We start from the raw sequence: 16950 nt of genomic DNA, 5'->3' as shown, positions 1-16950 counted from the left end.
CCCACCCCCCACTCACAGGCTCTGCTCTTCCTGCCCATGCAAAAGACAGGAAGCCACTACTTCGACTTTCACTCCATCTCCTGCTTTTAATCCCTTGCCCCCCTCATCTTTCCTCCTTCCCATTTTTCCTTATTCTCTCTCCTCTTCTTCTACCTTTTCCTTCCCTTCAGACTCTCCCCCAATTGAGCCTTCCCCCCCCCTGCCAGCTCCTCCAGGGACCCCCCAATGAGAGCCATCTCCATGCTCTTTTTCTGACATCTGGCTGACCTCTCTCCCTCCTTTCCCCTCCTCCAGCCTAATCTCTCTGGCTGATCTCTCTCTCTCTCCCTCCTTTCTCCTCCAAGCCTAATTTCAGACCCCCTCTGAGACCACCTCATTGCTCTTTTCCTACCATCTTCTCTTTCCCTCTCCCCCTTCTCTCCTCCAGCCAAGCTTCTCTATCTGCCCTCTTCCCATTCCACCCAGCCTCCTCCAGGTGAGTTCTTTTCCCCTCCTGTGGACCCCCTACTGAGTCGAGTTTCCCCACTACCACCACATCCTCCAGTTGACCCCCTCTCTCCTTATTTCCCACCAACAACCTTCCCCTCCTTCTCCACCTTCTCTCCTTAATTTCCTGCCATCCTCCATCCCCTCTACCTTTTCAGTGATGTTGAAGGCAGCATCACTGCCTTCAAATGTAAGTGCACAAGGTGCAGAACTCATAACTCTAAAACATGCCTGTATAATTGCCACAGATAAGGTAACAATTTACAGATTCTAGATGTACATTCGGTATATGTCATGCAGTGTGTATGCTTTGGCTTCAAAGGGGCTTTTTAACATCAGTTGGAAAATGTATAGCTAATGCAGAAATCATTAATGAAGTTCTTTCTCCCCTCCGGCTCCCTGAAGCCCTAACTATAGTTTATTCCTCTGCCCATACATGTGGCAATGATCTTGTCTCCAGGGGAAATGATTGAGCAAATACCACTGCAAAACTAGCGGCCTTAGAAGGGTGTGAATTGATTTTACCATTGACAACTATTGGTGATTTAAATATATCACTTTCTTATAATGACAAGGAAATGGACAAATGGAAGCAAAAATATAAGGCCAAATTGATGGATGGAGTATGGGTATCATCTGACAGCAAACCCATACTCTCTTGAAATTTTTATCACCAAATTTGTGAATCTATACATAAAAATGGTCATTTTGGAACCCAGGACATTGTAGATTCTGTTAAAACAGTATGGATAACCCCTGCCATAACTACAATAGCCACTAAAGTATATACAGCCTGCCCTACCTGCCAAGCATTTAAATCAGCACGTGTTTCATGGCAAAGCTTTTGGTGGGCATCCTCTGGCTTACACACCTTTTGAACATCTCCAAATTGATTTTATTACTATTCCAAAAGCTGGACAATATAAATTTTGTCTGGACACAGTAGATCAAATGACCAGGTGGCAAGAAGCATTTTCTACTGCTTAAGCCACAGCAGCTTTTTTTTTTTGCCAAAGTGCTTTTAAAAGAAATTATTCCTCTCTTTGGCCTGCCATCATACATTAATTCGGATAGAGGCACTCATTTTACCAATTCCAACCTATCTCAAATTTATTCATGTTTGGGGATGACTCCTAAATTTCATGTACCATACCATCCCCAGAGGTCCTCCTCAGACCAAGTTGAAAGAATGAATAAAGAACTAAAAACTATGACTGGAAAATTGTGAACTGAGACTCTCATAAAATTTTCCCTCTGGCCTTATTTTATATTAGAACAAGGTCCAGAGGTGATCTACACATCTCACCATTTGAGATGCTGTTCGAATATCCTCCAATACAGGCTAAACCTTTCTCTCTGGCATATTCATCATTACAAACATTACTCCAATTGCCTCATACATCTGAAATTTACAGACTAAATTATAAGAACTCCATGAATCTGGAGTTGCTTTACAAGCAGGTCCTATAGACTTATTGCTCCATGACTCACATGATAAAGTATATGTGAAGAACTTTTAGAGTACTGGGGCAACTCAACCTGTCTATAACGATCCATTCAAAGTCCTCTTAACTACTCCAACGGTCATTAAAATTGGAGAAAAGGACTCGTAGCTCCATTGCTACCATGCTAAGAGGGCACCTTCTACCAATGATGAGTAATTGTTTTGATCCTATTGTATTGGAGTAATTGTTTGCTTTGAGATTTAATTCTAGTTTCTGAGTATATACATATGTGTATATATATATATATGTTGCTGATACTCTGCATTTATAACTATTGTATTACTTTTTTTTAAATAAAAAACTCTTACCTTCTGTCTGGGAATCAATATCATGTATTGGTTCCAAGGCAGAAGAGTGGTAAGGGCTAGGCAATAGGGGTTAAGTGACTTGCCCAGGGTCACACAGTTGGGAAGTTCCTGAGGCCAGATTTGAACCTAGGACCTCCCATCTCTAGACCTGGCTCTCAATCCACTGAGCTACCCAGCTGCCCCCTTTAACTATTGTATTCTTGCTATTGGATGTATATTCTGTTCCATTGTTTTTTAATTGTACCAATCTATATTTGACCCTGAGCAAATACTTTTGTAAAAGTACACAAACTAGTTGGACAGAAAACTTGTATTGTGAATTTTGAGATTTGATAACTTTATTTGAACATGTCTTACGCATTAGCTATTGTTTTATAAACCTGTTTATTTTGTGAAAATCATTTGCACTCACATTGTGAATCATGGCTAAGTTAAAAAGGAATCAATCTAAAGTTTTGGGTAAGAAACCTTCATATTCTACCTCTCCTTGAGTGACACTGATTTTAAGATATATTTTTGATCGTGACTGATTGTAAGACAAAATTTTGATTCTAGAACTTTTTTTATAATTACATGTGCAATTTGAGTTTTTCAAAGCACGTTACCAATATTGCAAGAATTTTTTTTTTATTTTGCACGAGTGTAGTTTTAAAATGTCCATTAGTCCTGACTGTAACTGCCTGCCCAGTGGCCTTAGACTGTTGAACCTGCCACTGACTCTTTAACTAGTATGGGACTTTGCTTTGTGAATGTCTGATTCAAGGAAAAGGGATCAAAAAGGAGCACAGACTTCACCTGCACAGTGCCAAGGAAGCACAGACTTATCATGAATATTACCAAAAGAACACACAGGTCAAAAAGAAACCAATCCAGGTAGGACTGATGAGATTCTGTGCCAATACGAAAGGACTTGAACCATTTGTGAGACTCAAGGTTAAGGTTGCAGCACTTGACATATGTTAAGACGCAGGACTCCTTGTACCACACTTTTTTTAAAATACTTTCGATCAAGTATCTAACACTTGGCTGTTCTGGCTTCCCTATTCCTGAGAAATGGCAAAAGATCAGACCAAAGAATAAAATCTAGTCCCTTTTCCATATTTTATGCTATGGCAGTTGACTGTCATACCAGCTGCTAAGTGGGTAAACTGCATGATGTTGGACATGGATTGCTTTAGTTGGGTCATAATTCAAGGACCTGTTGTGATTTTATTTTTCCTCATTCAGGATTTTTTTTCATATAACACTTGGAATTTTTGTAATGTTTTTGGTATTTTTATTTGGCAATGATTCATATGTCTCATACCTCAGTCATATATCCCAGTGTAATTTCTATGTTTCTTTATGACCTCCTCAGGAGGAATGTGTTTTTATCTTATAATGTAAAGTTTAAGTTATTTTAAAGTAACTTTAAGAGTAAGAAATTTGTTGCCTTCTGGAATCCAGAGGGTGAACTCCTTGCAGAAGATGTCATGGAGATGCCTAAGGAGACCATTCACTACTCCAAGAGATCCTGAGCAAACCAGATATGCAAAATTGAACTGGGGAGGGGGTATTAAATGCATTTGTTTTTTTATTAACTGCATTTGTTTTGTTAAATGCTTTTATTTTGTATGTTGTGTGAAAGGGGACTGGTCCCTGGCTGGTTTTGTTCTTGTTTCCCTTTTGTTTCCTTTCCCCCAGGTTGTTGTATTTTACCTTTGTAAAAATTGTATGTATCTTTAATTTATGTTTGAAATGATCCTTTTCTCCCAAAGGACCACAGGGGAAAATGTGGGTTTTAAAAATATTGTGACCGGGGGAACTTCATACCCCAGCACACCCCTATGAGTAGACCAATCCCACACTAGGGAGGGACAACACCCCCTACTTCTGGGTGTAGTATTGGTCTATATAAAGACCAATTCTGTGCCAGGGAAGGACCTTTGAAACTGACTAGATTTGGGGTTTAACAGGGTAGTCAATTTCAGGTAGAACTCCAGTGTTTATTCTTTGAATATAGTTTTTGTAAGATCAGAGAGATAGTTTTCTTTTAGCATTACAAAGGTTATGAAAAAGCAGTTTTCAGATGAAGCAATCAAAATGATCAAGACTTATATTAAAAAAATGTTCTAAATAACTCTAGATTAGAGAAATACAAATTGAAACAACTTTGAGGTACCATCTCACACCTATCAGATTGGCCAATATAACAGTAAAAGAAAGTGATAAATGTTGGAGGGAACGTAGCAATAAAAGGAAACTAATGCATTGTTGGTGGAGTTGTGAACTGACCCAACCATTCTAGAGGGAAATTTGGAATTATGCCCAAAAGGCTATAAAATTGTGCATATTATTTAGTCCTATAATACCACTATTAAGTCTGTATCCCAAAGAAATCGTGTGAAAGGACCTACTTATAAAAAAATATTTATAGAAGTTCTTTCTGTGGTGGCAAAGAATTAGAAATGGAGGGGATGTCCATCAACTGAGGAAAGGTTGAACAAATTGTGGTTTATGTTGGTGGTAGAATATAATTGTGCTATAAGAAATGATAAGCAATCTGATTTCAGAAAAAGCTGGAAAGTGACAATGAGGAAATGACATATCAAAATTTATGGGATATAGCAAATGCAGTACTCAGGGGAAAATTTATCTCCCTGAGTGCCGATATTAACAAAAAAGAGAAAGAAATGAACAAATTGGGCATGCAACTAAAAAAACTAGAAAAAGAAGAAATTAAAAGCCCTCAGATAGACCAAATTGGAAATCCAAAAATCAAAGGAGAAATTAATAAAACTGAAAGTAAATGAACTATTGAACTAATAAATAAGACTAGGAGCTGGTATCTTGAAAAAACAAATAAAATAAAGTATTGGTTAATCTAATTAAGAAAAAGAAAGAAGAGAACCAAATTAACTGTATCAGATATGAAAAGGGTGTTCTCACATCTAAAGAAGAGGAAATAAAGGCAATTATTAAGAGCTATTTCTCACAATTACATAACAATAAATATGGCAGCCTAAGTGAAATGGACAAATATGTACAAAAAATATAAATTGCCTAAATTAACAGGAGATCGAATACTTAAATAGTCCCATATCAGAAAAAGATTGAACAAGCCATCAAGGAACTCCCTAAGAAAAAAATCACAAGGGCTAGATGGATTCACAAAAGTGAATTCTATCAAACATTTAAAGGTCAATTAATCCCAATACTCTACAAATTATTTGAAAAAATAGGGAAAGGAGTCTTACCAAATTCTTTTTATGATACAAATATGGTACTTATTCCCAAGCCAGGAATATCAAAAACAGAGAAGGAAAACTATAGACTGAATATCCTTAATGAATATGAATGCATAAATATTAAATAAAATACTAGCTAAAAAGCCACAGCAAGTTATCACAAAGATTATTCACTATGAACAGGTGGGATTTATGCCAGGAATGCAAGGATGGTTTAAAAATGTATAGAAAACCAGCTACAGAATTGAATATATCAACAACAAAACTAATAGAAATCACATTAAGCCTTTGACAAAATACAATACCCATTCCTATTGAAAAAAAACATAAAATATAGGAATAAAAGGGCCTTTTCTCAAAATAATAAACAGTATTTATTTAAAACCATCAGCAAGTAGCATCTGCAATGGGGGTAAGTTAGAAGCCTTCACAATAAGATCAGGAGTGAAGCAGAGATGCCCATTATCACCACTACTATTTAATATTGTACTAGAAATGCTAGCAATAGCAATTAGAGAAGAAAAAGAAATTGAAGAGATCAAAGTAGGCAATGATGAAACTGAAACTATCACTCTTTGCAGATGATATGATGGTATACCTCAAGAATCCAAGAAAATCAACTAAAAAGCTAGTAGAAATAATCAATAACTTTAGCAAAGTTGTAGGGTACAAAATAAACCCATATAAATCATTAGCATTCCTATGTTTCCAATAAAACCCAGCAGAAAGAATTAGAGAAACTCCATTTAAAATCACTCTAGAGGGGGCAGCTGGGTGGCTCAGTGGATTGAGAGTCAGGCTTAGAGACGGGAGGTCCTGGGGTCAAATCTGGCCTTAGACACTTCCAACTGTGTGACCATGGGCAAGTCACTTGACCCCCATTGCCTAGCCCTTATCACTCTTTTGCCTTGGAATCAAGACAGAAGGTAAGGGTTTAAAAAAAAATAAAATAAAATCACTCTAGACGATATAAAATACCTGGGAATCTACTTGCCAAGACAAATTCAGGAATTATATGAACATAACCACAAAATACTATTCATACAAATAAAATTAGATCTAAACAATTGGAAAAACATCAACTGCTCATGGTAGGACAAACTAATATAATCCTACCTAGATTAATTTACTTATTCAGTGCTTTACCTATCAAACTACAAAAAAAACTTTTTTTTTTATAAAATTAGAAAAAATTACTACAAAGTTCATCTGGAAGAACAAAAGATCAAGAATATCAAGGGAACTAATGGAAAAAAATGTGAAGAATGGAGGCCTAGCTTTAAGAAATCTCAAACTATACTATATAGCAGTGAACATCAAAACTTTATGGTTCTGGCTTAGAGATAGAAGGGTGGATCCAATGGACTTGGGGTAAATGACAGTAGCAAGATAGTGTTCAATAAACCCAAATATTCCAGCTTTTGGGACAAGAACCCAATATTTGACAAAAGCCGCTGGGAGAATTGGAAAAAAATTATAGGAGGAATTGGGTTTGGATCAACATCTTACCCCGTAAAGCAAGATTAATTCAGAATGGGTAAATGACTTGAATATAAAGAGAGAAATCACAAACAAATTAGATGAACATAGAATAGTATACCTGTCAGATCTATGGGAAAGGAAGGAATTTAAGACCAAGCAGGAGATAGAGTACACTACAAAATATAAAATGAATAACTTTGATTATATTAAATTTAAAAATTTCTGTACAAAATGTAATGATGGGGAGTAGGAAAAAAAAGAACCGTTGGGAGAGCTCTACAGAGATGGAGGCAGAAACGGCATTTGGAAACCGAGCAAGGACTTCTGGAAAATTCTCCTGAGAAGATCTGGAGGGCGGAGACACTGAAGGGAGTGGAAGGAGGAGCTGTATCTCTGGGCCATTTTCAAAGTACCTGTGGGGATTTCTGACACTGACAGAAATCTTAACATCGCAGGTGCCTGTCTAAAACATCACTGGTTCCTGTCAAGAAAACTTAATTTCTCTAATGACTTTCATTCCATGAACTATTGACATACTAGATTTAAATCGGTGAGCAGTACTCTCCCCTTCTTCTACCTCTCCCCTGCCTACGATAAAACCTTTTACTTTAGTAATTAGATTATTTAGAAAAGATTTAGGGTGACCTATAATCCCTCTATCCTCTTCCCCTTTACCCCAATCAACAATTAAATTAAATAAGAAGTGAGATAGCGAATTCAATGTCATTTATTTACATTTAGAGAGTAAGACCATTGGCAGACTCCATCTTGTTGCCAGTTTTCAAGAAGACACCAGGGGGGAGGCTTGTGAGAGCCCCAAAGCAGCGCATATCCAGATTGAGATCCCTCATACCTCTCATTGTGGAGAAGACTTCCCCACCACCTTTGAGGGCTGGCAAGGCCAACAAGGGGGCAAGCCTTCACCAAAGGGAGATCTCCATTTTGTCTCCCTCAAGTAATTCAAGGATTCTGGGAGGGAGTAGTAAGGGAAGCCATTTTCATCAAATCAATCCTTTCCTCACTGCCTTCAACCCTCATTTCTCCATCTAAGGAGGGTGAGTCCCCAAATCATAGTTGGCAAGCCAGCTAGGAGAGAGGTAGGAAAACCAATTAGAAGGGAAGCAACAAATTGGGGAAAAAATTTTATAACAAAGACCTCTGACAAAAGTCTCATTTCTCAAATTTATAAGGAGCTAAGTCAACTGTACAAAAAATCAAACCATTCCCCAACTGACAAATGGTCAAGGGACATAAATAGGTAATTTTCAGATAAAGAAATCAAAACTATCAATAAGCACATGAATAAGTATTCTAAATCTCTCATAATTAGAGAAATACAAATCAAAACATGACAGTAAAGGAAAAGAATAAATGTTGGAGGTGTTGTAGAAAAATCGGGACACTAATGCATTACTAGTGAAGTTGTGAATTAATCCAGCCCTTCTGGAAGGCAATTTGGAATTATGCACAAAGGACTTTAAAAGAATGTATACTCTTTGATCTAGCAATACTACTGCTAGGTTTGTACCCCAAAGAGGTAATAAAGAAAAATACTTTTACAAAAATATTCATAGCTACACTCTTTGTGGTGGCAAAAAAATTGGAAAATTAGAGGGTGTGCCTTGATTGGGGAATGGCTGAACAAATTGTGGTATATGACAGTGATAGAATACTATTGTGTAATTAGAATCTGTTACCATGAAATCTACAATTCCCAGCATCCCATTCACCTCACGTTATGTTATAAATTTGGTGTAGCCATACCTCTTGAGCTCTTGTCTTCCTGTCTCGTCTTTGGGGGAGGTGGCTTTTTAAATAGGCAAGGAGCACATAGTCATGTGGTCTTAATTTTGTTAAGTAATTAGGGTTTTTTACTTCTATTTCCTTTTAATTCCTTCTACTTCAAGTGATTATTAATAAACTTTATAAAATTAGTACTTGGAGTTGCTGGATGTTAATTAAGTCCTAATATTTATGGCGACCAGAAGTGGGGTTTTGAACCCTTAATTAAAAAAACCACTTTTCTCCTGCCACAACCTTTTTCCCTTCCCCCTCTGGGGGAACTCCAACTGATGCTGCTTCTGCCTCCCTCCCTAACTGCCTGGGTGGTCCTTGCAGAGCATGAAGCCTCTGCTACCCACTGTTACTGTTGCTGTTGCGGCTGCTGCTGCTGCTGCCTGCTATCTGCTGCCTGCTGCCAGCTGCCAGCTGCTGCTGCTGCCACTATCACTGCCGCTAATACAAGCCTGCCAAGTCTCTTGAACACACAAGCTAGGGGTCCTTGTGAGTCATTTTCTGGGCAGCTGGTGAAGAATAAATCTCTCTTTCCCTTACATTGCCAACAGCTAAGTGTCTTGGAAGCCCGGGGTATTTCTTTTGGGCAACAATCAGATTCCTAAAAGTGTTTTTGACCTGAGGGGACACTTCCATCCTCTTAACTTAACCCCCCCCCCAACAGCACGTGGGTCTCAAGCTTGTGGTACCTTGGACCTGAAAGACATTCTAGACTAGCAGCTGCCTACCCCCATTTACTTCCCAGGTCAATTTTAAACTAACCTGGGGGGCTTCCATGCTCCTGGTTGTGGGGGGTGGGGACTGAGGTGTCACATTGCCCCTGGCATTTTTATCCCTAATGGGGAGAGGAAGGAAGGTTAGTCTTCCAAACAGGAAGTAGATTTGCAACCAATTTAATATGTAGAATTGCAAGCATGGCCCAGTTTCCTGCCTATCTCAAACAGCTCCCCTCCTAGGAGAGCATTACAGATCTCACAGAGCTCAAAGTTTTGGGGTATCCTTGGTTCACTGGTCCTTACAATTAGCTAGAGTAATACTGAGATTTTGGCCTGCCCAATCTCTGCAACACATCCAATATGGGATTTGTTTGCACTATACTCAGTGCAGGTATGGAGAACCCCAGAGGTGTGAAAAAAGGAATCTAGATGGATGATGATTTTGGGGAGGGGAAGGAACCTTAAAGAGTCCAGAGGTGAATTTTTAAGCCTTTTCAGACTCCATTGTTAACGCTTTCAGTTTTGTTCCCCTCCAAATAGTGAAGAAGTATCTGTCATGCAGCCATTGGAATTGAAAAAAAACAAAACAAGACTCTTGAATTCAATGTCTTTATCCTGTCACTTATATTGTATTTGCTGATTGTTTGTTTTAAAATTTAATTTTGTTTGAGTTCACATATTGATCTAATCTAATATTTTCTTTTACAATGACACTTTAAATTACTGTGTTTTGGCTATTAGCTATATGTTGTGTTACACTGTTTTTATTTGCACTGTCCTAATATCTTTATTTATACCTCCCCATGTGACTGTACCTGAGAAAATGCCATTGTAAAAGACCATAAAAAACTTGCACAAACCCTTTCCATGGCAAAACCATAGGTCCTTATGGATGCAAGGTTTGACACCAGATCTATCAAGGCCAGATGTTGCCTTCAGGCCTTTTGTTAATTGTGCCTTTGTTAATTGTCACATAGATGATGATGATGGATGGACTCCATCAAACTGGGAACAACCTGTATACAACCATTGGAGAATTTAATGAGCAAAGAATCTCAATTGATTTTAAGGGGTCTTCAGAAGTGATTTTCAGATATCTAGGAGCACCCACTACCTCTGACTGATCATTTGCCTACCTTTGAATTATGTGTAACAAGAGGTAAGGGTCCATTTAGTAGCTGAAGTGAAGTGCTGCACTATTATATTCCCCACCTCTGCATTTATAAAAATGTAACGGATGAGATATCTGAAGTGATTTTCAATATTGTAGCCCTAGTCTCCACATTGCAATGGATGGGACATATAAAGACAAGCCTTTTACGGCTGTTACAGTCTCATGGCAGAGAAGGAAGGTTCTTCAGTAGGTGGTAAAATTTTTTCACAGGGGTGTGGTACGCCTGAATGGCCTGTGAGAGGGAGCATTTCACATGAAGCCTAATAACTTCTGAATGGTGTTTTATATTTGTAATTCTTCAGCTTACTTTGCCCTTCCACCAGAATGATCTAGATTCTTGCTGATATTTTGGACCCAAAAGGTTTTCATCAGTAGTACAAAGGTTTGTGTTTTTTCTGGGCTTTTCTGCCAAATTTTGTTTTTTTATTTTATTTTATTTTATTTTTTAATTTGGTCAATTTTGAACATTATTCCTTGGTTACAAAAATAATTTTCTATTCCTCCCTCCCCTCCCTTATTCCCTCCGCTCCCATAGCCAAAACACAATTCCACTGGATATTACATGTGTCCTTGATCAGAATCCATTTCCATATTGTTGGTATTTCTATTAGGATGTTCATTCAGAGCCTACATCCCCAATCGTATCCCCCTCAACCCATGCAATCAAGCAGTTGTTTTTTCTTTGGTGTTTTTACTCCCACAGTTTTTCCTCTGAATGTGGATAGTGTTCTTTCTCATAGAGCCCTCCAGGTTGTTCAGGATCACTGCATTGCCACTAATGGAGAAGTCCATTACATTTGATTGTACCACAGTGTATCAGTCTCTGTGTACAATGTTTTCCTGGTTCTGCTCCTTTTGCTCTGCATCACTTCCCAGAGGTTGTTTCAGTTCCCATGGAATTCCTCCACTTTATTATTCCTTTTAGCACAATACTATTCCATCACCAACATATACCACAATTTGTTCAGCCATTCCCCAATTGAAGGGCATCCCCTCATTTTCCAATTTTTTGCCACCACATAGAGCGCAGTTATGAATATTCTTGTACATGTCTTTTTCCTTATTATCTCTTTGGGGTACAAACCCAGCAGTGCTATGGCTGGATCAAAGGGCATACTTCAAAATTGCCCTCCAGAATGGTTGGATCAATTCACAACTCCACCAGCAATGAATTAATGTCCTTGCCACGTCCCCTCCAGCATTCATTACCTTCCATTGCTGTCATGTTAGCCAATCTGCTAGCTGTGAGGTGGTACCTCAGAGTTGTTTTGATTTGCATCTCTCTGATTATAGGAGATTTAGAGCATTTTTTCACGTGCTTATTAATGGTTTTGATTTCTTTGATCCTCTGCCAAATTTTGGAATGATGGTAGTAATAGACTTTGTTAAAAAATATCTCAGTCAAGGTTGAAAGATTTGCTAGATTTGGAGAACTTGTGACAAGTATTCATGAGCTTCAGTGGCTATAGAGACTCATGTGAATCCTAATGATACCAGTTTTATTTGCTATTGTCATTTAAATGTGCTCTTATGATTTGGGGGATTTTGGTATTTCTTGAATGTGCATTAGCTGCTATACTACTGTGGTTTTTTTTTTTTTATAAAGCTGTTTTCTCAGTGAAAATTAAGTACATTCAAACTGAGGATAATGGCCAAGTTAAAAAGGAAATAGATTTCATTTTTTAGTGAGAAATCTTTGCAGATCTCATTTTTAGTGAGAAATCTTTGCATTCTGCCTCTCCTTGGGGAAACACAGTGTGTTAATAATGATTGTGAACTATATATTTTTAATTTTTTTAAATTTTATTACTGTTTTTTGCTTGTATGTGCAATAGAGTATTTGAGTTTTCTTTTTTCTCTAATTTTTCATACTTGAAGCACATTACCAGTATTAATCGTTTTTTGATTTTGTACTAATAAAAGTGAACTATTTGGAGAAAGTGCCATAAAGAAACCTACACTGTATCAGAAGAACCAGAAGGAACTCGGGAATATAATTGATTGAACTAAAGGGGGTTGAACACATGTATTCTGAACATAAATTCTTATGCCAAAGGTGTCTATGCCCCTTAATTGGCTTTTGGTCAATGTGCCGAGCAAACCTTTCTCTCTCTCTCCCTCTCTCCCTTTCTCTCCCTCTCTCTCTCTCTCCTCTCTCTCTCCTCTCTCTCTCTGCTATTTCCTCTTATCTCTAACTAGGTGCAATATTGTATGCACCTGTAGTTAGAAAATCTTTAGAGGTATAAATAGTTATGTTTAAATGATCCATTGGGGAGACTAGTCTCCCAAAGGATCATAGGAAGAATTGTGTAATTAGAATCAGTTACCCTAAAAATACAATTCCTAGCACCCCTCTCTCAAAGTTACATGCTAACATAGGGAGGGTATAAATTTGGTGTAGCACCGCCTCTCACACTCTTGTCTTCCTGTGTTGTCTTTGGTGGAGCGGGTTTTTAAACAGATAAGGAGAACTTAAGTCACATGGTCTTAATTTTGTTAAATAATTTTTTTTACTTCTATTTCCTTTTTATTCCTTTTACTTCAAGTGATTATTAGACTTTATAAAATTAATACTTGGAGTTGCTGGATATTAATTTAAGTCTTACACCATTGTGCTGTAAGAAATAATGATCTGGAGGATTTCTATATGAACTGGGAGAACCTCAATGAATTGATGCAGAGTGAAATGAGCTGAACCAGGAGAACATTGTACACAGAAAGTAAAACATTGTGGAACAATCCTATGTAATGGACTTTGTTACTAGTAGGAATGCAACAAGCCAGGACACTCCTGAAGGATTTATGAGAAAGAATGCTATTCACACTGAGAGAAAGAACTATGGGAGTAGAAATGCAAAAGAAAAAGATGTGCCATCACTTATCACATGTATATATGGGTATGTGATTTGGGGTTTAGGCTTTAAAAGATTGCTCTATAGCAAAAACAAATAATATGGAAATAGGTATCAAGTGATAACATTTATACAACCCAGTGAAATTACTTGTTGGCTCTGGGAGGGGGCAGGGAAGAGGAAAGGGAAAAACAATGAATCATGTAAACGAGGAAAAATATTTTAAAAAAGAAGCTGGAAAGGTAAAATGAGACCAGATTTTCCTAGAGATAATAGGAAGCAACAGTAGATTATTGAGAAGGGAAGGTGGCATGTTTAAACCTGTGCTCCAGGAATATGTTGAAAGATAAGTAGAGAATATATTAGAGGGGAAAGAGATTCAGGGAAGGAGATCAAGTGGGATGTTATTATAATAATCCAGCAGAAAGGAGAAGATGGCCTGATCTAGGGTGGTGATTGTATGAGTATTGAGAAGGAATATTATACAAAGGATATTGTGGAGAAAAAAACAAGACTGAGGAATTTGTTGAATATGTGTGTTGATGGATAAAGTTTGAGGATGACACCAAGGTTGTGAACCAGGACAATTAGTATGATAGTGGTGACCCTTCATAGAAATAAGATGTTTAGAAGAGGGACATTGGGTTAAAAGACGTGCATTTTCTCAGAGAGTAACTCTGGAATGTTGAAAATGTTGTGTAATTTCCCAAATGCAAATATATATACACATATATATCTATATAATAAACTAGTAAAATGATCGTTTATTAAAAAAAGAAAGCTGGAAAGATATACATGAATGTATGCAAAGTGAAATAAGCAAAACTAGGAGTACACTGTACACAGTAACAGCAATGTTGTACAATGATGAACTGTGAAAGACTTAACTACTCTCAACAATACAATGATCCAGGACAATTCTGAAAGACATGACAAAGAATGCTATCCAACTCCAGAGAAAATCTGTTGGGAGCTGGAATGAAGATCAGAGCATACTCTTTTTCACTTTAGTTTTAATTTGTGTTTTTATTTTGGGTTTGTGTTTTACAGGAATATTGTCTCACAAAAATGAACACAGAAATACATTTTGCATATGGCACACATACAGATAAAATCACTAAACTATCTCCAGGAGCAGGGTAGGGAAGGGAGAAAGGGAGACAATTTGGATCTCGTAACTTCAGAAAACACGTGGAAAAACATGTAACTAGGAAAATAATACATATGTGTGTTTTTATTATTGAAGAAAAATATCTAGAATACATCTGGTTTTCAGTAAATAAAATCAATAATTTAAAAGTCCAGGCTGGCATAGTTGTTATATAATACAACACGGGGTATATAGCCCTCAAATATTTGCTATTAACCTATTAAGTTAAAATATTCGTCTTATGGCTTCACATTTATTTTAGTAAATTAACCAATATATAATTATTTTTCAGAAATAACTATGAAATTATCTGAAAAATATTAATGTAAATCACTACTTTAAAATGTATAGTGTGTAGAGGGAGTAAGGTATATGTAGTAACTGATCTTGTTTAAGAAGACTGGTATTACTATAATCATACCTCATTTGAGTGTACTTTGCAGACATTGCATTTCTTTACAAACTGAAAAGAGCCAATCAATGCAGTAAGCTCATTGTTGTCTTATGTTAAGAAATGGCCATAGCCACTATAACCTTAAGCACCTACCACTCTGGTCATCAACATTGAGGCAAGACCCTTCAACAGAAAAAAAATTTACAATTTGCTACAGATTCAGATGATAGTTAGCATTCTTTAGCAAATCAATTACTTTTAAATTAAGGTAAAAATATTGTTTTTTTAGACATAATAATATTGCACACTTAATAGATTGTAGTTTAGTGAAAATATAACTTTTAAATACACTGGGAAACCAAAAAGTTCATGAGACTCATATTATTGTAATATTCACTTTACTGTGGTGGTCCTGGAACTAAACTCACAATACTGTAAGTATTCACAATTCTTATAATAGTAATAGAACTTACAATACTTACGATATAAGTACTTACTAGAACATTTGGCAAAATACAATGAGGAGACAGCTTATTCTAGTACAAGCAGTTTTTTTCAATACAAGCTGTTTTAGTTTTAACAGCATTTTGAAAACCAATAAACTATGAAATAGGAATGAATAAATTCTTAACTCTATAAATTTCAGTGATTCAGTTATATCTAGAAGCAGTAATATCTAAGTATCTAAGTAATATCTGGAAGGAAGAGCTTTCTTACCTGTGTATCTGCTCCAGCTCTAGGCGATGCTCCTGGAGTCGGTGCTGATAGAGCTGCTGCAGTTCCTCTCGCTTCCTGGTTTCTTTGGCAACAGCTTGCTTTAGCTTGGCTACTTCAATCTTTAGCTCACTCACCTCTGCCTTTCTAGCTTCCTCCAACATACTGGTTTGGGCAAAAGCAGCATCATAGCGCTCCAGCTCACAGTCCCGTTCCTCTAGAACTTGCAAATTATAGGTGAAGTCCTTTTTCAATTGACTGAGTTTCTCCTTGGCTTCCTGAAGCTGCCGCTGGGCATCCTGTAAGGCTGTTTCTTGCAGCTGGGCTCGAAGGGCCTGAAGTGTTTTCCACTCTTCTTTTTTACAAGCCAACAGCTCATCAAGTTCTTTCTCCTGTGGTAGCATTGTAGAGTCTAGTGTAGAGAAAAGGAAAAGTATCAGGGAACCATCTTTGGGAATTTTTTGTCATTCTCCTACCCATAGGGAACTTCCATATATTATTTACTCTGTAGTTTAGACACAGGAACGTACCTCTCTCCTCAGTGCCTACCAATATAGACAAAAGGCCCCAAACCACCAAATCCATATGAACTAATGGACTCCACAGTAGGGTGCAGCATTAAAGGTATGTGGTATTTGGGCATTTCCACTCTAAAAAGAGGGTGAAATAGCTTCCCTCAAAATTCGAGCTGATATACCTTCCCCCACCCAACCTATGGAGTCAGTGCCCTAGACTCAAAGCCAGCACATGCTGGAATCAGTGAGTAAGTGAAGGGCACCTCTAGGTCCTTGGCACCTGACTTAGACCGCGAAAGACTGACCCCTGAGAGAGCTAGACTTGAGACCCCAACAGGCGGAAGAGCACAGACCTTGGGCAAAGAGATAGTGCAGAGAAGGGCTGCAAACAGTAGAAACTCCAGAGACTCCAGAGGTGGCCTCAAGCAAAAACCTCACTTCTAAGCTCCATACACAGAGAACCTGTCCTCCTCACTCAAGACTTCTGACGAAATGGAAGGAAAAACCACCATAGCGATGGCAAAAAACACCCAGGAAAAAGAACGTCCCAACACCAAGAAAAACAATAGTAAGGGATTGACCCAGGGTAATTTTTATGGAGGAAAAATCCAGACTGCAGAGGAAACAGCAGAA

At 37.6% G+C, this 16950-nt stretch overlaps 1 protein-coding gene across 13 annotated transcripts in view; it reads right to left on the bottom strand.

Annotated features, from left to right (window-relative positions):
* Positions 1 to 16950, bottom strand: part of CCDC57 (coiled-coil domain containing 57) — a 323421-nt gene that overhangs the window by 266251 nt on the left and 40220 nt on the right. For all 13 annotated transcript variants that reach the window (XM_007482813.3, XM_056817294.1, XM_056817295.1 and 10 more), the window contains exon 2: positions 15806 to 16214. In XM_007482813.3, coding sequence (XP_007482875.1) covers positions 15806 to 16206 — 401 coding nt within the window. In that variant the 5' untranslated portion in view covers positions 16207 to 16214. The remainder of the gene's footprint in view (positions 1 to 15805; positions 16215 to 16950) is intronic.

This window comes from Monodelphis domestica, chromosome 2 (assembly GCF_027887165.1).
Source record: "Monodelphis domestica isolate mMonDom1 chromosome 2, mMonDom1.pri, whole genome shotgun sequence".
Taxonomy (NCBI): domain Eukaryota; kingdom Metazoa; phylum Chordata; class Mammalia; order Didelphimorphia; family Didelphidae; genus Monodelphis; species Monodelphis domestica.
Note: the sequence above shows the minus strand (reverse complement) of the source record. Positions and strands in the feature narration are given on the sequence as shown.